General features: G+C 45.2%; 1 protein-coding gene across 1 annotated transcript in view; it reads right to left on the bottom strand.

Moving 5' to 3' along the window:
- The window catches only part of PKDCC (protein kinase domain containing, cytoplasmic), a 70,959-nt gene extending 49,077 nt beyond the window's left edge, over positions 1-21,882 (bottom strand). The window contains exon 1 of the mRNA XM_061625359.1: positions 20,849-21,882. Coding sequence (XP_061481343.1) covers positions 20,849-21,592 — 744 coding nt within the window. The 5' untranslated portion in view covers positions 21,593-21,882. The remainder of the gene's footprint in view (positions 1-20,848) is intronic.
- Positions 21,883-22,836: the final 954 nt, after the last annotated feature.

Raw genomic sequence — 22,836 nt, 5'->3', positions numbered from 1 at the left:
GCAACTGTTTATACTTGTTTTATGGTCATTGGATTTTAAATGGCTTTATTTCTTGTTGTGAGCTGCATTGGTTTCCAACCCTACCTCACAGGGGTGTTGGAAAGACTCCATACACGCACACGCACACACAGCAGATGTATAAACACATACAGGCCATATAATAGTTTATTGTCAAACAAGTTGGTCATTGCAGAAAAATCAGTATTAGTTTTTTAAAAAACAGTATTACTTTCCTACAGAATAAAAACTGTAATACCTAAGTAAGCCCTGCCTACTTGCTTTAAAATTGGACTGGAGACAGAAAGAGTTAGAACACAAACATAATTCTTTTTTACATTCACTCCAAAGTCCCATTGATTTTCAGCACATTCATAACATGTCTACTCAAAGTAAGTCCTATTGAATTAAATGGGATTTACTTTGGGCATATGGGATTAGCATTGCTTTTACAAAAAGCAAGTATTGGGAAGGTTTTCAAAACACTGCCCAAGCTCTGACTCCTGCACACAAGAGGAAAAAAAACTGAAATGTATATACTTACCCAATTTATGAGATTTTCAGATAAACGGGGGGGGGGGGTGAAACCACCATTTTGTTTTCTAGACACTGCCTGAGGTCAATGAAACTGAAACACAATCCCTGATTGGCTGCAATGCTGAACAGGTGGGGTTAAAGCTACAAAGTGCTATAGTACAGTACTGCTTAAAGAAAGATTTAACAGTCGAGGGGGGTGGCTGACGTTTTTATGTATATCTCGAGAACCGAACCACCTAGAAACTTAATTTTTTAAAAAAATTAAAGCTGAGAATCCGGGCCACGTAAGGGGCTAGCCGGGCGCCGGGTGGCATGCATAGAATCCGGGTAAAACCCAGCTATCCGGGCAATATGGCAACCCTAAGGGAGCAGCACCTGGACCGAAGACTGAACAGGCACACAGGCCAGCTGGTCACAGTCTTCTCCACTATGGGGAAATGCATTGTGTTTCTATTTAAATTATAACAGTTATTTCAAAATTTGCATCTATACATATATGTTAGCATGTGAACATTCTGTGCAAATCTGTGTCCTCCTTGGTTTTCTTGTCTGGCAGTGATCTCCCCCTTGTTGGAGATGCATTAAATGGCCACCCTATTGCCACCCCATCTTTCTTGCTCTCTTTGCCACCCCGTCTCTCCATCTGCTTCTGCTTCCCTCCCTCCTCCAGTTAAACACAGATCAGAACCAATCACTTTCAGATGGCTTCCTCCTACCTTATTCTATTTATTGTTGCATTTATATCCCACCTTTTTCCCCAGGAGCTCAAGGTGGTGCACCTGGCTCTCCCCCACTCCATATTGTCCTCACAAGAGCCCTGTGAGGTAGACCAGGCTGAGAGGTGGTGACTGGCTTATGATCACCCAGGGAGCTTCAGGGACAAGTTGAGATTTGAACCCCGGTCTCCTAGGTCCTAGTCCGATGCTCTGACCACTACACCACACCAGCTCTTGTTTCCATCTGTTTCGGTTCCATTCAATTCTGGCTCCCTCCCCCTCTACATTTCTCCTTTGATACAAGGTTGCCTGCACTCTACAGATCACTGCACAGCATTTGCGGCGGGGTATGTAGCAGCCGCATCTCACTCTCTATCCTCCCAACACGGAAAATAGTCCAACTGAGTTCTTTTCATTTTCTGCTGCATCTGAGCAAATTTTGTGTATCTGCAGAATTTTATATCTGCATCGCTAGCCAGGTCATTGCTGCTCCTTGGAGGGGAGGGAAGACTACAAATCCTAGTGACAGGAGTTAACCCTTTTCAGATATGCACGTGCGCGCGCACACACACACACACACACACACACAGAGCAAAGGTCAGATTGGACACAAAAGCTGGCATGTTCAAAACACAAAATAAAAGCCCCTTATTAAGCCGTTGTCAATGGGTAAGGATAGACAAACAGAAAACCCCCTCCAGGCTTAGTGTGATTTCCAAAGCTGGATTTGTAGAAAAGAGCATGCCAAGATAAGACCTTTGCAAAAGTGTTACTTCTAATTGCCCAGAAAGGAGGAGGAGGGCGAGACAAACAAAATGTTCAAAAAAGAGAAACAGTTAAAAGTCAGCTTCTACGTAAAAGGATGATGCAAGTCCCAAATAATTTACAGAAATGCATTTTTTCCTAGAATCCAAACCGGGCTTTCATGGAGGTGTTCTGCTCTATTTACTGCCTTTTCCCATTCTTCCTCGCTGTTCCTCTTGCGTGGAATTTCCCCTACAGGGCACTATATCTCTTCCTTCCTTCAAAGCCTACTAAGTCCATGAAGGTTTGACTTAACCTCTTCATTTTCTTCCCCAAATGAAACAAAGCCCAAGAAAGTCCATAAGAGCAATTGCTCTCCTTTATCCCCCCCCCCAGGGTGTAGTCGTCCAGGGTTGCAGGGAGTCTTAGAACCCTTACTTTTTGGGGAGCCAAGTTCCATCAGGGAACCTCAGTGCTCTTTGCCCTATGAGCCAATCAGCATGAAAGGGGAGTGTGTTATATGTATATGGACTGCTTTCAAGTCGATTCTGACTTATGGGCGACCCTATGAATAGGGTTTTCATGGTAAGCGGTATTCAGAGGGGGTTTACCACTGCCTTCCTCTGAGGCTGAGAGGCAGTGGCTGGCCCAAGGTCACCCAGTGAGCTTCACGGCTGTGCTCCCAGGTCGTAGTCCAACACCTTAACCACACCACACTGGCTCTCATTGGGGAGTATGTTGGCCACTGAAAAAGTCTTCTAAAGCAGTATTCAAGCCTGGCCAGATTACCGTATAATCTTAGAAGGTTGTGCAATTTTACAAGGGGGCATGACTGTGATGGGCCATGGCTGTGACTATTATGAAAGGACCCTACACTTCTGAATTTGCCACTACACCACTGATCCCTGCCCGGCCCCATTTACCTCCCTAAGTCTTATACAGCAAGCCTACCCAAACATATAGGGTCATATCCAACTAGGTTTTATGCAGAGTAGACCCAATAAAATGAATGGACCTAAATTAGTTGTGTCCATTCATTTCAATGGGTCTGCTCCAAGTAGGCCAGGCATTGGATACAACATGTAATTTAGTTAACTCCATTCAGTGCTATTCAGTGCTACTCCTACTCACAGAGCAGGCCCATTAAAATGAATTAAATTCATTAATTTCAATGGGTTTACTCTGAGTAGGACCTAGTTGAATACAACCCATTGGTTTAAAAAGTTTTGCTGATTTTATCTGTCTTTTAAATGATGATTACTTTATGTAAGTTTGCTTTTTTTAAAAACCGTTTTGTGAATTTTACCTGTGCACAGCTAAAAGAGCTCTTTGATGAAGAAACAGAAGGTGGCCTATAGATAGCTACTACCTATCACACACCTAAGGCAACCTGCACCTGATCCACTGAGCCACTTGAAGTTGCGCCACCAACCTAAATGTCTTTCCTTGGCAGTGGCAGCATTGGTAGAAAAGCTGTGCAAGCAGGTAGGCCGCATGAACCATTATTTTACAAGGCTGGCGACAGGATCTTTCTGTATTAATATACAGCCTGCAGCATGAAAGGAACCGTATCTGCATAAAGGGCTCAGCAGATGTCAATAAACAATCCTTTATTATCCCACATTACATTTTCCAGCAGTGAGCTACGCTGGCTCACTGTGAGGCAGCCAAGTTGTAAAAAAGATGCAAGGATGCCTTTTAGGGAGAGCAGTTGCTCTGTCCCTGCATTTCAGATCACATTATTGATGTGGATATTTATATCCCACTTTTCTAGGATAGAATCAAACTGAAAGAAAGCTTATCAGCGTCATATAAACAGTTATCAACAACAGCACCAGACAAGAAGCATATCAGACACATGTTATTATTCCTCAGAATTTTCTCTCCCCACCCACGCCCATGCCCCCCATTCCCTGGGTAATTAAAAAGCATTTCAAGAAAGAATAGCCCCAACAAATGTTCACACACATACACAGGCATTCCCCCATCCCCCAAAAAATAATTTCAAATGATGCCCCTTTAAAAAAGCTCCCAAATTCCACAGTTAGGCAATACCTTTATTAGGACCAAGCTAAATGTCGCCAAAAAAAGTGAAAAGCGTTTGTGTTCTCCAGAACACAAGATGTTACACAAAACAAGTTTGCCACTGTTGGGTAACATTTTGGTAGGTCCTGTTAAAAGTGATCGGCCAACTGTGTGGGGGGGGGGTAGGTTTTTTCTTCATATGGACCAATACAGCTACCTTTGCTTTTTACGTGCCCTGAAGAATATGTTGTTTTTAATCACTGACAATACCCTAAGGAGGTATAGATCAATCAAATAAAGTCTATTTCATTTGTGAATCGCTTCCTATGAAGCATCTCAAAGGGATTTCACAAAACTATAAAAACATATATTAAAAAGTTGTGTATGTTTGCAAGTATATATGTGTGTGTATGTTTAGCAATTTCAAATCCAATACAGGCACTGACTGGGATTTAAAAAGCTCCACTTAGATGGCTTGTTGAAATTAGAAAGTCTTTGGTTTTCTCCAAAGAATCCAGAGAATTGTGATTTAGTGAGAGTGCAAGGAATCCACTGACGGTGCTCAGTGTTCCTGGGTTGGGGAGATGGAATGACTATTAAACCAGTTTAAGTCTGCTCTTTAGATACATCCTTTATATCTTCGGTCTTTTCCTACATAAAACTGTCTTCCGTTGTAAACTTCAGTTGTTTCCAAAGGATACAAAATTAGTTGTAAATGGTCCCAGAACAGGCCTTTGTGGAGAGGAGTTTGAAGGAAAAGCGGATGAGCAATGCAAGTCATCAGCTTCCATTAAAAAAAACAGCAAGTCAGAACAGACCCTTTGGGAGTGATTTACATGAGACGAATAATAGAGGGCATCAAAAGACAGAAGCCATTCGACAAATTAGGTTGGATTTATTTTGAGAAGGGCAGCTCTGAAGTGAGAGAGGAAGGTGGAGCCTTTTAGCCAGCACTGTTGTGTATATTTGGTCTTTGGCAGGTGAGAAATCTCCTCTTGATAACAGCTATGCTAGTCAAACCCCCCCAGTTGTTCACCATCCAGAAACTGCGTCTGGCCACTTCAGAGCAGAGACGGACGGGGCTCGTCTAATAATGACATGGATAGTTATGGCTGGTTTACAATTGTATCAGCTCTGGGCTCCCAACAGCAGCAACAGAGTTCTTGCTAACAGATCCTTTCTTCACTCTTAAAAGCTCAGGATAACATCTGGGCCTTTGGGGGAAGCGTTCTTGCAAAAAAAGAAGCAGCACTTTGTGTAATTCATCTTTCCTCGCCAAACCACATCTGTCTGCTCCTTCAGCTCACCTCCTGTCTCCCACCCGCCCCCTCCAGCAACCTCCCTTGGGCTGTGAAGGAGTGAGCAGCAGATGGCCACCTCCAGTGAATTGCCAGAAGGTGGCACTGCTTGGACTTTTCTCTTCACCCTCCATCAAGAACCCAGTTGGAATATAGATGCATCACCGCAAGATATCTGTCTACGGCAAGAAGACAATCAGGCCCTCAGCCAGAAATGTTCTGCGGGCGCTATCATAACTCTAGGCAAAAGAGCAAAAAAATACATAAATTTGTGCCATGTTGCTCAGTGGGTTTACTTCAGTTATCGATCAAGGATGTTCAACAGCATTATTACCTATTTTTAGCGTCTGTTTCCCATTTTTTCTCCAAAGAGCTCCAAATAGAATGCATGGCATTTCTCTCTGTCTCTCTCTCACACACACACCAAGAAAGCTTCTTGGCTGTGTAGGGATTTGAATCAAGATCTCCAGGTTCAATAACACTCTTATGCATGATATCACAATACTATTTTTTTTAAAAAAATATGGGTTTTATATATTTCTCCCCATGCCATGCCCTTTCCCTAATCACATACCAATCCCCCTCACTGGCCCTGCACCCTCGTTGAGTTTTTTTGCCCCCTTGTTTGCACCCTGGTTGACTTCTTTTGCCAGACTGGAATGTGTCCCTGAACTGTAATGAAGCATAATGCCTAGATGGAGGGTAGAGAAGGGTGTGCAAATGTGTGCAGAAACTCACCTACTGTACAGAGGCAGCATTTATATGTGTTAATTTGCCCACTTTTGCCTCTGGCCCTGCCTCCGGCTAGCATGTGGCCCCTGGAAGGTTGCCCAGAAGGAAATGCGGTCCGCAGGCTGAAAAAAGTGCCCCACTCTGTTTTAGGTTACGTCAGCACCTTTGTACTTGTTTGGATTACAGTAGGGAAGGCACCAAACGTAGGATGAAAAGGAAGGAGGCCCCAAAAGCTGCGTGGAAAGCAATGGATTGCTCAATGCATTTCAAGTCAAGGAGTAACGTTGGGTCAATACTTTTCAAGGAAAATCAAAACAATCTCATAGCATAGCCCACCCCATTACTGAAATTGGTGGTGTGGAAGAGAAAAAGAAGATCTCAATTGGAATAATGTTCAGATCCTGCTTGCGGGCTTTCCATAGGCATCTCACTAGCCACCGTGAGAACAGTTTGCTGGACTAGATGGACCTTTGGCCTGATTCAGCAGGCCCTTCCCGTGTTCTTATGTAGAGTCACCCTTGGGGACAAATTGCAATGCGTTGGACAATAGGTGGTCCACTGTATCTCTTTGCCCCTTTGAGGTGTCCTCTGTTTTCGTCCTCCTTTGCAGCCTGTCTGATCAGTCAGCTGTGTAAATACTGCTTGCACTCACTCCCATGTCAGCAGGATACAGAAGAGCACTAGAACACAACTTACTTCTTTTCCTTTTTAAAAATGAAGTTGAAAACACAAAGTCTAAAATTGTGTGTGCTCACAGCTTTGGATTCTGTAGAAGCCTGTGCAGCATGTACAGCCACAGGGTAACAAACTCCCATCATCCCAGCCAGCATGGTCAATGGTCAGGGATTATGAGGATTGTAGTCAATCAACATCTGGAGGGAACCACATTGCCTACCCCTGTTTTAAGCCCTACATGTGCAGGCAAACCTGTGAATAAGATTTTATTTTTAGGGCATACAGCATGGTAGACAAAATGGTTTAAGTCATTCCACATCCTAGAGAACCTTGGGGAGTTTCTGCATGGGAACTATAAACAGTGGGAGTCAAATGACAATGAAACATAAAACGAGCAATCTGTAACAATTCAACAATAGTCTGCATGCAGTAATGTAGTGGCAAATTCAGAAGTGCAGAGTCCTGTCATGATAGTCACAGCCACACACCCTTTTTTCCTTTTGCTCTGAGAATGAGATCCTTGTTAATGCCTTCTCCGGCAACAACAGATGTTTCTAGGAGCCAATCAGCATAAAAGGGTAGAGCATTAGTTACTGAAAAAGTCTTCTCAGTGGCTGACTCACCTCCTTTCACTGTGATTGACTCCAATAAGCGGGAAAAGGAAGCATGTTAGAAGGCTCTTCTCAGGGTCTAACACACTCCCCTTTCATGGTGATTGGCTCCTAGGATGCTAGAGACATAGGGGCCCTGCTCCCAAACAATTAAAGGGTCTAAGACACACACACCCCGAGACCCTGGACAACGACAGCCCTGTCTGTATGTTTGCAAAGTAAGCACACTGAAAGTTCACAACAGTCATTGAGGACAACACAATCATCCTAGCATTGCTTCAGTTAATTAATACTGAGTAAAACAGGAAACAATAGTCTGTTCATGCCCAAACAAAGTTCTTGAAAAGTTCCCATTTAGTAATTTCTCGCTAGAGGAGGGATGGGGAGGGGAGAAAACCGGTGACTCTCCAGATGTTGTTAGTAAAGTTCTGTATCAATACATTGATACAGCATTGTAGTGCAGTGGCGGCTGATGGGTCCATGGCAGTGGCAACTGCTCTGGGTTTTAGTCCAAACTTTCAAGGAGCTATCCAAGGTGCTTCAGCAGTTCAGACTAAAACCCAGAACGGATTCCACTGCCACCAGAGCCACCAGCTGCCACTGCAGAAGTGGTGTACACAGTTCTGGAGGCATGGATGGCCATGCTGTTGTTGTGAGTCCACTGTCTGATGGAAATTTACCTCTTTTCTCTGCTTCTGGGTGGTTATGGTTTTGGAGCATTGCTTTTGTGGTTCTATTATTGATATTGCTGATATATTATGGTTTTATATTGTGATTTTATTACTGAAACTTTGTGATGTTATTTGTAATCTGTTTTATAATTTGCAATGATGTGACTTATTTTTTTGTATGTAAACTGCTTTGAGGTCATTCATGACAAAAGCAGTATATAAGCTCAAATAAATGAATAAATAAAATACATATATGTTGTGCTCCAGTAACACAGAGCAGAGCAGAAGGTAATGTCTAGTTTTCATACCCTGTTAACGTGAGCTATAATCCTAAGCACAGAAGGCTGTTCAACACTACAGTCCTGTGCATGCTTACTCAGAAGTAAATTCTACTATGCTCTATTGGCGCTATCTCCCAAGTAAGTGTGCACAAGACTGCAACCATAATCTGATTGATTTCAACAAGAAACCAGCTACCAGTACACAGCATTCCAATCTTGGTTTCCACAATCCATGCCCACTCTGAAAATAATTTAGAGACCCACATCATTATGGGCAGATATCATACTGAGTATGGTTCAACTCCTCTGAAGACTTTTAACTGCTTTTGATTGCCTTTAGACTATTTATTTATTTATTTTATTGCATTTGTATACCGCCCCATAGCCAAAGCTCTCTGGGCGGTTTACAACAATTAAAACATTAAAAACAAATATACAAATTTAAAAACACATTTTTAAAAAGCAATTTAAAAACACATGCTAAAATGCCTGGGAGAAGAGGAAAATCTTGACCTGGTGTCAAAAAGAAAACAGTGTTGGGTGCCAGGCGTACCTCATCAGGAAGATCATTCCATAATTTGGGGGCCACCATTGAGAAGGCCCTCTCCCTTGTTGCCAGCCTCCCAGCTTCCCTTGGAGTAGGCACCCGGAGGAGGGCCTTGGATGTTGAGCGTAGTGTATGGGTGGGTTCATGTTGGGAGAAGCGGTCCATCAGGTATTGTGGTCCCAAGTGATGTAAGGCTTTATATGTTAAAACCAGCACCTTGAATCAAGCTCAGAAGCATACAGGCAGCCAATGCAAGCAGGCCAGAATCGGTTTTCTATGTTCAAACCGTCTGGTCCCTGTTACCAATCTGGCCACTTCATTTTGCACAAGCTGCAGTTTCCAAACCATCTTCAAAGGCAGCCCCATGTAGAATGCATTGCAGTAATCTAACTTGGAGGTTACCAGAGCATGGACAACTGAAGCCAAGTTATCCCTGTCCAGATAGGGCCGTAGCTGGGCCACCAACCAAAATTGGTAGAAGGCACTCCATGCCACCGAGGCTACCTGAGCCTCAAGTGACAGAGATGGTTCTAGGTGTTTAAATTTCTTCCAATGAAATCAACTTTACGATGCAATTCTATGCATGTTTACTAAGAACTAAATCCTACTGTGTTTAATGGGTCTCACTCCTAGGTAAATGTGTATAAGATTGCATCCTTTAAAAAAAAAGTCTAACTGTGGCTGGATTGGGCCTCTGTGTGTGTGCATGTGTGTGTGTGTGTGTGTGTGTGTGTCTGTATCTGTGTGTCTGAGTTTCTTGGCAGATTCAAAAAATAAACATTTATCATATTTATTAATTCCTTTTCTACAAAAATGTACCCCAAAGAGGCTTTCAACACTGCACCAATAAAAACACGCACAAAAAAATTATCACAGGAACATAGGAATCTGCCAGACTCACTGGTCCATCTGGCTTAGCATTGTCTACACTCACTGGCAGCAGCCCTTCAGGATTTCAGACACAGTCTTTCCTTTACCTATCTGGAGATGCCAAGGATTGAACCTGGGGCCTTCTACATGCAAAGCAAATGCTCTGCAGCTGAACTACGACCCTTCCTCTTAAAATGACTATTTCAATAAAATCTCTTTCAATTTTTTAAAAAAATGTCAGCAAAATTCCAGATGTATTGTATACTATCTAGGGCTGCCAAGATGAATCGGTAAGAGCCAAAAAGCCAATTTTTGTCAACATACACAGAAGACCCCACTGATAAAATCTTCACTGGCCAGAAGCGAGATGGCTGGGCAGATCTCTATACAAACCCAGAGAGCTCCAGCAGGTGAGTAAAACAGTAGAACCCTAACAGAAATGCACCTCATTTCCAAAGTCTCCTGTCAGTTTCAATTGACTTTCCTTCCACTTGGCTCTAACATCACAAGAAGAATTGTTGAAGAGGAGCTGTTTATGACCGGCTGAGCCTTTGTGCCGACACATGAGGCTTATAATTATGTTTGATTACAGTAAATCAAACATCACTATTGTCTCTTTACAATCAGAGCCATTGTTTGAAATTAACAGCTAAGCTACTGTAGTTACCAGGAAAGAATTTCTCCGTCTTCCCCAGACTGGGGAGGGGGAAGGTATGGAATCAATCCACGAACATGCCTGCTTTACAAAAATGCAGAGTCCATCCCCTCTCTCCTTCCCTCCTTGCTTATAGGCAAAAGGGATGGACAGGCCATCAGCCACTAGGATTGACACAGAAGGACTGCAAAGCAATTAGTGGGGCTGCTAGATCTTCAGATACAATAAGTCAGTGACCCAGATCTCTCCCTTTTTCAAATGCCCCTCATTATTAAATCAGCTTTAATGAGACACTCCTCCACCTCCCTTCATTCCGGACCAAGCTACATTCCCGTTTTGATCTGCACCTGCTCATCACAATGGCTGGCACAGAAAAAGAAAAACACTTGATGTGAGAGGGTAAAGGATGTGAAACTGACAGGCAGGTTGAAATATTCTATAAAGCGAACACATACCCGAACACAGCCTTTCCCAACCAGTGTGCCTCCAGATGTTGTTGGACTACAACTCCCATCTTCCTGACCACTGGCAATGTCCAACAACATCTGGAGGCACACTGGTTGGGAAAGGCTGCCCTAACATAACATCATCTACCATCATCATGTAAGGGAAAGATACCTCATGGTTTTTTCCTACATATATGTTTCCTTTGGGACATCAACAAGAAAGGTCTTCCACAATCAAACTCTCCCACCATGTCCCTTCATCTTGTGTTGGGTGTTTCTTCTGATATTCTTAATGCCTGCTTCACTTCTATGGGGCTGAAGCAACACCCCTTTGAGGAAAGGTGTGGGCTTTTTAGTTTAGAAAAAGAAAGGCAAGTAAGGGGAAACATTATGGAGGTATATAAAATCATGTACAGCGTAAAGAAATTGAACAGAGAGAAAAAATTCTCCCTCTCATGATACAAGAGCTCTGGGACATCCCATGAAACTGAATATGGAAAGATTCAGGACAGATAAAAGGAAGTACTTGTTCACACAGCACAGACTTCAACTTTGTCATTTGCTACCCCACGGTATAGTGATGGCCACCAGGGTAGATGGCTTTAAAAGGTGTTTGTAGACAAATCCATGGAGGATAAAGCTGTCAATGGTTAGCAATCAATCATAGTGATGATGGTGGAGTACTGCCTCCAGCGTTGGAGACAGCATGCCTTTGAATACCAGTTGCTGGGGAGAGCACTATTGCACTCATGCCCTGCTTGCAGGCTTCCCAGAGGCATCTGGAATGCCACTAGAAGAACAGGAGGCTAGACTAGATGGGCCTTTGCACTGATTCACCAGGACTCTTCTAGTGTTGTTATTTGGCACATTTGCTCTCCTAAAGTTGGAGATGTGATGCAAAAAACATGGTGGAGGTTTTCAAATGGCTCTTTAATTTAAAGAACACCCCCTCCCCTACATTTTAGGGCCATAATTCAATCATAGAAATCTAAGCTGATTCAGTGTATACATCTTAATTAATCAAACACATTTTCCTATATATAAAACAGCTGTTCTGAAGAATTTATGCATCCATTCTATTTATATCCTGCTAAACGAGTTTTTAAAAACAAAACAAAAAACCCTCAGAAAAAGCACATCCACTTCATTTTCACCCACTGACTAGCTATTATTACCTTAAAAATAAGAAGAGTCCAAAGCAGACTTTGGCCAACATTTAGCTGCCTGTCTGCAACCCAGATTCAAAACAAAACTAGTTTGTACATATTTGCAGAGTGCCACAGCCTTATTTCTGCCTGTCCTCCTCTGCCACCATTTCCAATTCTCTTTCAAAGGCAAAGATTCATTGCGTTGGAAGGGCAAGGTACTGTAAATAATTAATTTAAAAAATTACAAAATAAAAATCTGTTGCCCAGATTAACCAGGACCACCTTCATAACGGAGCAAATGCTTTTCATAAACTTTCATTAACATGCATTGTACACCAAGCATTTTGAAAGGATGTCTTTAGAAATACAAACACAACCTAAGCAGACTGTGTGACAAGAGACAGGAGAGGGATTGGGAAAGGCTGAGACAGTCAAAGACAAGGTTGTTATCTTACAAGCCACACTTCAAGCTTGTCAGCAGGATGAGATTTACAGGGAAAGCTCATCTCCAGGGCTAGATCTGCTCCATGGGGAAAGCCCACTTCCACTGAAAGCAAGACATTCAGTTTGAAGAGGCCCGGGATGGCACATCACCCAAGGGTGGTAGTCACCAGGGCAGTTAGTGTGCTAGGTGTAGTGCTTGGGATAGTGCTTGTTGTTTTAGACACAGTATCTGCCTATTGATACATGGTGTTTTTTCTAGGGTTGTGAAATTCAGTATTTACAGCAGGGATGGGGAACCTGTGGTCCTCCAGATGTTGTTGGGCTATAGTTCCTATCATCCCTGACCACTGGCCATGCTGGATGGGGCTGATGGAGTCCAACAGTGTCTGGAAAGCCACAGGTTCCCCACTCCTGATTTAAAGGGTTGCCAAGTCTAATCCATGCTAAGATCCAGAGCTTGGAAAAGTTACTTTTTTGAACTACAACTCCCATCAGCCCCAGTCAACATGGCCACTGGATTGGGCTGATGGGAGTTGTAGTTCAAAAAAAGTAACTTTTCCAAGCTCTGCTAAGATCAGAAAGAGGTAGTCACACGGTCTATGTTGCTGGGCAGGTTCATGAGAAACTGCATTCTGGGGGAGGGATGTTTGAATGTTCCCTCACATAAAGTACTCCGATCAGAGGACACCTTGGGAAAGGCTAGCTTAGAACAGGCCAAATCTGTATGCATCTGTGTAGGGAGTATTGTATCTGGTGGAGTACCCAACCGTTTCACACATACACCCCTGCAGAGTGAAATGGTACAGCCCAGCAACAGATAGATCCTGCACCTGCTGAAATCCCCTCTTCTTCACAACTCTTCAAGGTGCAGGAGCCCCAACCTCTTTTGTATTTGGCCATCCTCAATTTAATGTATCATGTAGTTTAACCCTAAAATTACCTCCTCTTTAACTGCCTTGGTGGCAGTCAGTGGGACTCCTACTCTTCTACAAAGTGAGTTGGCCATTTTAGACTTTCGAACACCCTTATTATTAAACCAAGGTTATTAAAATGTTTACGAACAGAAACACATACAACATCAAAAAAATCCCATCACCAAATCTAACTGCCATAGAAAATGACTTCAGCCAAAAGTCAACCTAAAGACATTCATCTTGTAGCAGTTATGAAAAGAAAACAAAGAGGAAACGAGGCTAATCTCCATCAGCTTTGATTCTGCACTTTGGAGCTGCCACTGAGAATACCCTGCTCTGAGGCACCACTGTTCTTACTTACCGCAAATAAAGACAACCCAGACAATTAAATTCACTGATGGAGCTCAAAAGGCGAGTGGACTCGTATCATGAAAGAGACAATCCATGACGTACAAAAGCCCCAGACTATGCAAGGCCTTCAAAGTTCAAACCAGCACCTTGAATTGAGCCCAGGGGCAAACTGCTAACTAGCATAGAGCAGGCTTAATGCCTTCTAACATTTCTCAGAAAGCATGTCACAGTTATCTGCACCAGGTGACGCTTCCAAGTCGCCTCCAAGGGCAGCCCCACAGAAATGGTGTTGCAGTAATCAAGCCTGGACGTTTCAGGCATGGTTCGACGCAGCAAGGTCTGTCATGGCATGTTCCCTATTGAATCAAAAATGGAGAATGTGAACTTGTCACTTAATTCACTATTATATTTTTGCTGTGCAGGGCGATATGCTGCTTGGATTTTAAGACTCACGTACAGGGTTGTCCGGATCCAGTACTGCTTAAAAGGGATAAATCATTTGCATTAAGTGATCCTGTATATATACTCTGAGTTTCCAAGCCATGCATTCTGATTTCCGATTGAAGATTACAGGCTGCTCCAGAATAAGGGGCTATTTATGAATAAATAGGCTAATTCACGAATGCTTTGGAGGCCCTTGGCAACCTGTCACTCACTGTAGATGGATGTGCTGCTGAGCTGGAGAAAAGAGTGGGAGAATGGGGGGGTCTCCAGTGTATTCCCTGCACTCAAAGAAGCAGCAACAGGAAAATGAGCTTCTGTTCTTGAAAGCTCTCTACACTTTCTCTGGACACTAAGAGCTTTGCTTTAGGAAATTCGCCTAAACAGGTTGGGTTTATTTAGAAAGCCTGTCCACTCTTGTCAAAATTAAATCAGAAGCCAGAAGGGCCTGAGGTGGGGGTGCCAAGAGATGGAGTTTCAAGCTTTCCCAGAAATTTGTATAAAGAGATCAGTGAACAAGTCACCAAGAGAGGCTGGTTTTGCCGTTTTTAACTTTAGAGGGTGGAGGATGAAATCAGATTTAAGATTCTTGAAGAGAAGTAAAATTCTCACACAATGCATTCATAATTAAATTTATGGCGGTCCTGGCCACAGACTTAGAGGGGGTATAATCAGAGAAATTCACGGAAGAAGGCCCTATCCATGGCTAATACCCACTGTAGCTAGAATCAGGCCCACAGCCGGGGCACTGGGGGCATTCCCCCTAAAATATTTTTACAAAATATAATTAAATTCATTACAGAAAAATCCGCCCTCCTTTTTTTGGTCCCTCCCCCCAAACTATTAGGCTGGCTACAGGCCTGGCTAGAATTATTTGTAAATTTATATTATAAGATTTATATCCTGCTTTTCTCCCAGGGCAGTTTTATAACAGATATAATAAAAGGAATCAGGGAAAGGAGGAAACATTTAAAACTTTATCCCCCCCCCCAAAAAAAGCCCAAGTTAACCAAAGTAAAACTGTTTAAAAGGGTATGGAAAAATAAAAATGACTTTTGCCTTACACTGGAAAGATAACAGAGTAAGTGCCAGGTGAACCTTTTTTCAATAGCAAGGACACCACCACTGAGAAGGCCCTGTCTCCAATTGTCACACACCACACTCAGATGGCGGGGGCACCCAGAGGGCAGCCTCCAAAGAAGGCATGGCAAGAGCTATAGCTCAGTGGCAGCGCATCTGCTTTGTATGCAGAAGGAGCCAGGTTCAATGAGCAAGTAGGACTCGGAAAGATCCTTGATCTCAAATCCTGAAGAGCTGCTAACAATCAGTGTAAATACTGAGCTGGATGGACTGAGGGTCTGACTCAGGATAAAGTAGCTTCTTAAGATCTTAATGCACAGGTAGACTGGTATGGCAGTCCTAAATGGGGCCTCCAGGTTTAGAGGATCCTCCTTATGCTGGAGGGAAGGGGGGGAAATAATCAAGGAAGGTTGTTACCTTCAGTATTATTAGTATTATTTAATTAAATGCTGCTTAATGCCAAAACAGGCTTCTCAGCAGCTTCCAAAACCTAAGGACTAGTCACACAACATTAAAATATTTTTAAAACCATAATTAAAATATACAATATAACAATCCCATTTTAAAAAACCACAGCAATTAAAACAGAAGACTGACTGCCCATCATTCAGAACATGATGCTAGACTGGATGGCTCTTTGGTCTGATCCAGTACGGCTCTAGTGAACTTGCCAATAAAATCCACCTCAAAAGTCCCAGAATGGAGCCCAGCTCAGGGAAAAATAAAATCCCTTTTCAAACAAACTGAATGAGACCTGATTTAGCAATATTCCAAAACGGAATGAAATCCTTCAGGGACCAAACAAATTCAGGTTTCTAGAATCTTCAATGGATTTGAGGGTCGGGGGTTGGAACTTTAATAAATAATTTAAAAATAAGAGCTCTTAAGCAATCTTCTGTAGGATTCTAGAGTCTTTGACAGGCTGCTGCTTGTTATGGAGACAGAAAGGAATCACACTTAAGTATTGAGAATACATCTGTAGCACCATGCAACCTCAAAGCAGACTGAAATCCTATTTTTGGTTCTAAAATATATTGATTTTGGATACATAAAGGTGAAAGCCACACCCGGGCCTCACCCCCAAACATCTTCTCAAAAAGCTATGTCAAACAGCTCAGAGCAGCAATAGATCTATCTGGGGAAGTGGGACCACAAGCATATCTGGCTAGATCTGTCAGCTTCATTTTTCTTCAGATGCTTTGCACAGAATGCTTTAGCAAGCACTGAGTGCTTGCATTTTACCACACGTGAAGGCCCGCTGCTTACACCACAATTTTCAGAATGACACTGAATTAAGACAGTGATTTTTCTAATTTCCCATCCACCTTCCCTCTAATGCACTGAGATCCCATTTGAGCAAGCTTTATTGAGCCTCTAGAGCAAGCCAAAGCAATCTAAACCCCATCTGCAAATACGGTTCTGATTATTTAAATGAAATATAATTGGGGTGGCACTTAATCCATGAAGTCATAATTGACCAGGCGAGAGAAGGAGGCTCTGAAAAGAGATAACTAGATGGCCCTTGATTCTCTTTTCAGACTTCTTCCCACCAGGCGGTTGATCACAAAAAAAAGGCGGGGGGGGTAGGCATAGACAGGCTCGAAGGAATTACCCAGAAGGGGAACAGAATTCATTGCGCCTCCTCTAATTTTCATGGGCCTAAAAGAAGAGACTCTCTCAAAACAAATCTTTTCTCTGCCCAGCGGCTGGGTGTCTACAGAGAGAGGCTAAACGACTGGCTGTTGATAGAAGCTGGGTTTCCATTGTATGACGAGTTCAGCCAAATTCTGCTCCCCCCCACACACACACACAGAGAAAAGCATGCATAAGCTCTTGTTAACAAGCACAGTCCTTAAAGAGGCCTTAAAGAGATGGCTACAGCTTGGGCTGAAGTCATCGGATTTTGGTTGGTGATGGGTGTGTGTGTGAAGAGACCTTGGAGCCACAATAAATTGGCCTCCCTTACATTCTCGAGGGCTGACAATCCTGGACATGCTTACTTGGGAGTAAGCCCACTTCAAATCAGTGGGACTTACTTCCCAAAGACAGGCTGGCTTTTGTTTTAGGCACAAGTCTAATTTTCTTAAAAAGTGGAGCTACTTAAAAGTGGCCCGTTATGTGAGGACTTGAAAAAGGAGCCTCTATAAACAGGATTCCGTCGCCTGTTTGGGAGCTAGTTGGGATAGTTCCGAAGAACGGGGATTTACAGGCAGGAAGGCCCACTGAATTCAATGGGGATGATTCCCAGGCACAGGATTACAGCCCAACAATGTCAAGGGAAGGGAAGGAGGATACAGAGTGATTCTCTTTGATATGATGTTGTGGACAGTCTCAAAGGTGAAGAACTTGCCCGTCCATTTCTAGAGATAGAGAAAGCTTTTGCAAGTAGTTTTTAAACATCAAGGAGGATGGAGAGAACCTTTAGCTGTCAAGCTTCATCCATGGTTTTGTTTGCACTTTTGACAAGACCATTTTAATGTGCTCCCAACAAAGGAGAGGCCCGAATGCAAAATTGCTAACAGAGACCTCTTCCTCCCCTGGCTGCTGTTTATGGAGGGGGTAGATCTCCCTCGCCCATAAGTGAGCCATCTCCCCTCCCGACTCCCCGCCACCTCTCCCTCTCTGGGGATCGAAGCAATGAGGCGTTCATAAGAATTTCAGCCTGTTCCACACACCCGGTCGAAGTCATGGAGCCTGCCTGGTCCTTCCAAACAGATCCCATGACTGAGGTCCCTTGCTTCCCAGAGGCACCCAAGCCGATTGAAAGCCAGGTCCTTTGCTTAACTGCTTTGCAGATCGCCACCTCCCTGACAGATCAACTGATGTTCTGCAATGGATTTGTAGCGGCATTAAGATGGCATAGTCTATTAATTGATACAAATGGCCACCACCAGCACCAGCTTATGTCATGTCATGTCTGCATTAGAAATGTGCTTATACAGCAGAGGTCTACATGCCAGCTGTAAAACACGAGCCTTGCCCACTTGAGGCACAGGATCCAGCCAGAGTGAACAGAGAAACCTTACACAGGTCTACTCAAAAGCAAGTCCCATCAAGTTTAGGGGGATTTACTCACGGATAAGTGGGTACAGGCGTGCAACCTTAAGTGCTTTCAAACCCGATTGATTTCCATGGGAGAAAGTTAGGGATGTTTTTAATTCATCCGCAGTGGCAGAGGGAATGAAGTGTGAAGGTGCTTAAATGGGCCTGGAGCATGTCGGGTGGTATTTACTACTAGTAGACATCAACTAATAGATATTTGGTTTCAGGTTGTATGTACAGAACAGAAGGTCAAAGGTCCCTGCCCCGAAGACCTAATTTTTGCAGGCACCCGCAAAAACACTGCCGGTTCTAAAAACACTGGTTCCAAAATTAGTCACAATGGCTACGAATTAAGGGCGAATCTTATCAAGGTCCCACGTCTTGCTAAACAGACACAGAACCCTATCCATAACACCTCCTCTGCCACAGCCAAATAGACCCGCCTAATGAAGGCAAGTGCACAGCGCTAGTCCTTCGCGTGGGCTTCTCTGCTGCAATAGGCATCAGGAAGACTCCTACTGTGGACCACACCGCTGAGAGAACAGACCTGACAAAAGCTGTGAACCCTGGCTCTCTCATCTCCGAGGAGATTCACACCGAGTGGACTGAACAGTTTAACATTTCAGGAGCTGCTGAAAGCTGTTCTCATCTCCTGCTTTCTCCTACTCCCCTCTCCAGCTCAGAGAGACATGAGCGGGGGGGGGGGGCTGGAGAGTCTCTCCTTCTCAGCTTCGGGTCCCTTCCGCAGTTAGAGCGTGTGCGCGCGCGCACACACACACACACACACACACACGTCTTCATGATTGTGGCACTACACGGAACTGCCACAGTCAGGTCTGGTTCAGAATTTCATTCCAAAAATTAAAGCGGGCAGGAAAGGCAAAGGGTCTCCCTGTCCAGACCCAACTACAAAATGTCCTTTTACTCTTTCCCACCCCCTCATGGTCTGCTCTCAGGCCAGCTTTTTAGTGTGTAATTTTCAAGCTACACAACACTCCTCATCAGGCTGCCACGTTCTTCCAGATCACAAGCTCTGTGTTAACTCCAGCCTTTTACAGGTTCTGACCTCGAGGGAATTTCCTCTAAACTGTCACCACACCAGCTGTGTATACCTTTATTGTCCTTCAGTAGCTTTCCTACAAAGGAAGCTGTCTTATACCGAGCCCAGATAATTGGTCCATCTAGCTCAGTTTTGTCTACACTGACCGGCAGCGGCTTTCCAGGATTTCAGACAGGGTTCTCTCCCCACCCTACCTGAAGGTGTTAGGAATCAAACCTGCGGCCTTCTGCATGCAAAGCAAATGTTTCACTCCTGAGCTATGGCCCTTCACTTTTCTCTTTTTTCTGGAGGCGAGATCTTATTAAACCCATGAGATCATTTTCAGTTTAGGCTCGCTGAGGTTCACAGCCTTCTTCAGCACAAGAAAAATGCCTAAATTCTATGATTTATCCAAACTTCTCCCACACTGGATTTGAATTTCCGCAGTTTAGGGGCAATCTACCAGAACAGATGACTCTAGCATCTAGAACCCCCAGACACATGGAGGAACAATGCATGTTCTACACATGTTTATTGGAAAGTCGGTCCCATTGAGGTCAGTGGAGCTTACTTCCACGTAAGTGCGTTTAGGACTACACCCTGAGAATTAATCACACAGATTTCATTGGAACGTTAAGGATCCTAAAAGGAAGCAGACTCCATGGAGATCTTTAGGGCTGCAAATTTAGGGACGCATTTATCTGGGAGTGCGTCCCACTAACCTCCGTCAGACTTACTTTTGAGTAGACACTGCCAGGTGTCGAGGATCGGGGCAACAGTCTAAGCCAAACCATGAACCCGTCTCCTGATCCCACTATTCAGGTTTACCTGGATGCAAGGTCAGAGACCTCTTACGAAATCATCTGGCTGGAAAGAATTTACTCTCCAATGAAGTGTGTTAGCACCGGGGGCCCAAATGGCCTCGCGTCTAGATCTAAATCTAGATTTAGCTGGGCCTTGGGCTGAGATCGCGTCTGACGTCTAACTCGGCTCACCACAGATTGTAAGGGAACCTTTTCGCAGGAAACACGTTTAGGATCGGTCGGCAGACAACTCGATCCAGAGTAGTTTGCAACACCTACGTCCCATCTTCAGCTTGGAGCGGAGTGCGAGCAATCCCTCCCAGAGGTCGCACGTGGCCAGCCTCGCTGGGAAACTTCCCTATATTGACACGTCGGGGAGGATCAGCTCGCCCTCGCTGCTTCTACAAGCCCACCCATTCCTAGAGAGCCCGACTAAAACAATCACGATTCTAGAGGTAAAACAAAGCGTTCTTGCACTCGTGTCCTGCTTGCGGGCTTCCCCCAGGCACCTGGTTGGCCACTGTGAGAACAGGATGCTGGACTAGATGGGCCACTGGCCTGATCCAGCAGGCTCTTCTTATGTTCTTATGTCCCTCCGGGACTGGCAGTACAATCGCTCCCCCTCCCCCCCAGGTCACTTTTCTGTTTTAATGCCATTTTGCCCATAAATAAGTCATGATCTCGTAAAAAAAAAAAGCTTTATCATATTGGTCTACTCGATCTCTCAACTCCCTCCATATTTTTCAGACGTTAATCAGACCGGGGACCCCCCCTTATTTACCTGAAGAATGTTGGGGTGCCGCAGCCTCTGCAAAAGGACCATCTCCTTAATAATCTTATAGGAGGCCAGCCTGTAACAGTCCTCCAAAGACCCGTAGAGCTTGACGCAATTGTCGATGTCGTGCCCCCCAAAATCGACAGATTTCAGGGCCACCGCCAGGCTCCGGTTGAGCACCGCTTTGTAGACGGACTTGGTGTAGCCAGAGCCCAGATAATGCACGTTGGTCACGTTGCCGATGTCCCGGCATCCCAGCCGAAGCGGGCCGAGAGAGAGGTCCAGTTCGGATCGGGGGTCCCAGGGCGCCCCGGAGCTGCCCACATCCGCCGAAGAAGGCACCTTGGATTTGCCCAGCTTGGGGCTGTGCTCCGTGGAGGGCGACGAGTTGGAGGAGAGCCGCTGCGGGGCGAGGTCCATGAGCCGTCGCTCCAGGGGTCTCATCGCCAGGCGAGACCCGGCGCCGGCTGCCCCCGCGGCTTCCCGAGGCTGCAGCTGCTGGTAGCGCAACACCTCCTCGTAGCGCTCTCGGATCTGTCGGGCTAAGTCCCAGCGGTGGTTGTTGCTGCTGCCGCCGCCGCCGTATTCTACCTCCCCCGGCACGTCCAGAGGCGAGCCCGCCAGCGAGTGCGTGATCCCCGCGTTTTGCTGCTGGGGATCAAAGGCCGGGATGAAGAAGACGTTGAGCAAAGTGCCCAGCAAGAAGGAGAGGCAGAAGCCGGCAGCCACGGCCAGCTTTCGGCGCTTCATCGCCCTGCGAGCGCGGCAGCCAGCTCTGCCTGCCTTGCCTCCTGTCCGGCTCGCCGCCTTCGGCGCTGCTGGCGATCAGCTTGGCTGCGATCTCCCGTGCAACATTCCAGATCCTCAGCAGCAACGGCCAAGAAAATAAACCAGCAGCAGCTCTCCAAAAAAAGAAAACGAAGAAGGGATAAATAAATAAAGAAATCCACCCACCCTCCTCTTCACGCTGCACAACCGACGCTCTGCTCCTCGGCGAGGCGAACCACCCGCATGACACTTGTCTCCCGCCCTGCGTTTACAAACCCTCCCTGAAGCGCTTAATATGAGCTGCACCCCTGCGAGGAGGGAAAGGAGCGCTGACCCTGGAAAAAAAAAAGGATCTCCGGGCGTTCTACATACACCAGTGACGCCACCTGATTGACGGCTCGGCCTCGCCAGTGGCATTGGGGAGAACAGCAGGGTGGATGCCTGGGAAACGTAGTCTTCTCCCTGCAGGCGGCGCATGGACGGCAGTGGAAGAGAGAACTACAAGTCCCAGGGGCCGCCTCTGGGAAAGGGCATCTTTGACTTGATAACGGTGTCGCCTGGTAGAAGGCAGCGGTGAGTGAGACGAAAGTGGCCCGGGCTGCCGGTTAGGAGCGGCGCCGGTTGTAACGCAGCCGCGGGTACAGAGAGGGAAAGGGGACCCTTGGGAATGCCCAAAGCGAGCTTGTAAATGGGAGAGAGGATCGTTTCGGAGGGCACGAGGTGGGGAGGGTTCTTTCGAGACTGACTCTCCTTCCACCTCTGCACGTTCTCCGGCTTTGGGGCTCTGATTCTGAAGAGCGGAGTGAGTCGCTTGTCTCTAGTGTCCGCGTGTGTGTGCCTGGACGTGGGCTGCATGCAGCCCCGCCGGGGGGGGGGCAGATTCAGAGTAAATCCTCTGCCTTTTCCAACCTTCTTATTCCGAAGGTGCTAAATACTCCAGAATCGAGCGATGATTTGGGGGGAAGGGAGGGGAAGGATTTTTTTAAAAAAAATAGAAAATCGGCAAGAGTTTTCACGGCGACATATCTCCCTTCCACCTCCCCGCCCCCCTCCTCATCTATGTTCCTCCTGGCATTGCCCCATTAGTCATATTCGATGGCCTCTCTGTAACGCCCGCGTTTAAATACCTGTGTGAGGAAAGTGGGTAGAAGAAGAATGGACGAAACGAGGAAAGTTGTGTCATATCCGACCTTTTTTTTTAAAAAAAAGTCCCAAAGTGAATATCA

This window comes from Rhineura floridana, chromosome 4 (assembly GCF_030035675.1).
Source record: "Rhineura floridana isolate rRhiFlo1 chromosome 4, rRhiFlo1.hap2, whole genome shotgun sequence".
NCBI classification, from domain to species: domain Eukaryota; kingdom Metazoa; phylum Chordata; class Lepidosauria; order Squamata; family Rhineuridae; genus Rhineura; species Rhineura floridana.
The sequence above is the reverse complement of the archived record's forward strand: the minus strand, read 5'-3'. Positions and strand labels throughout refer to the sequence as shown.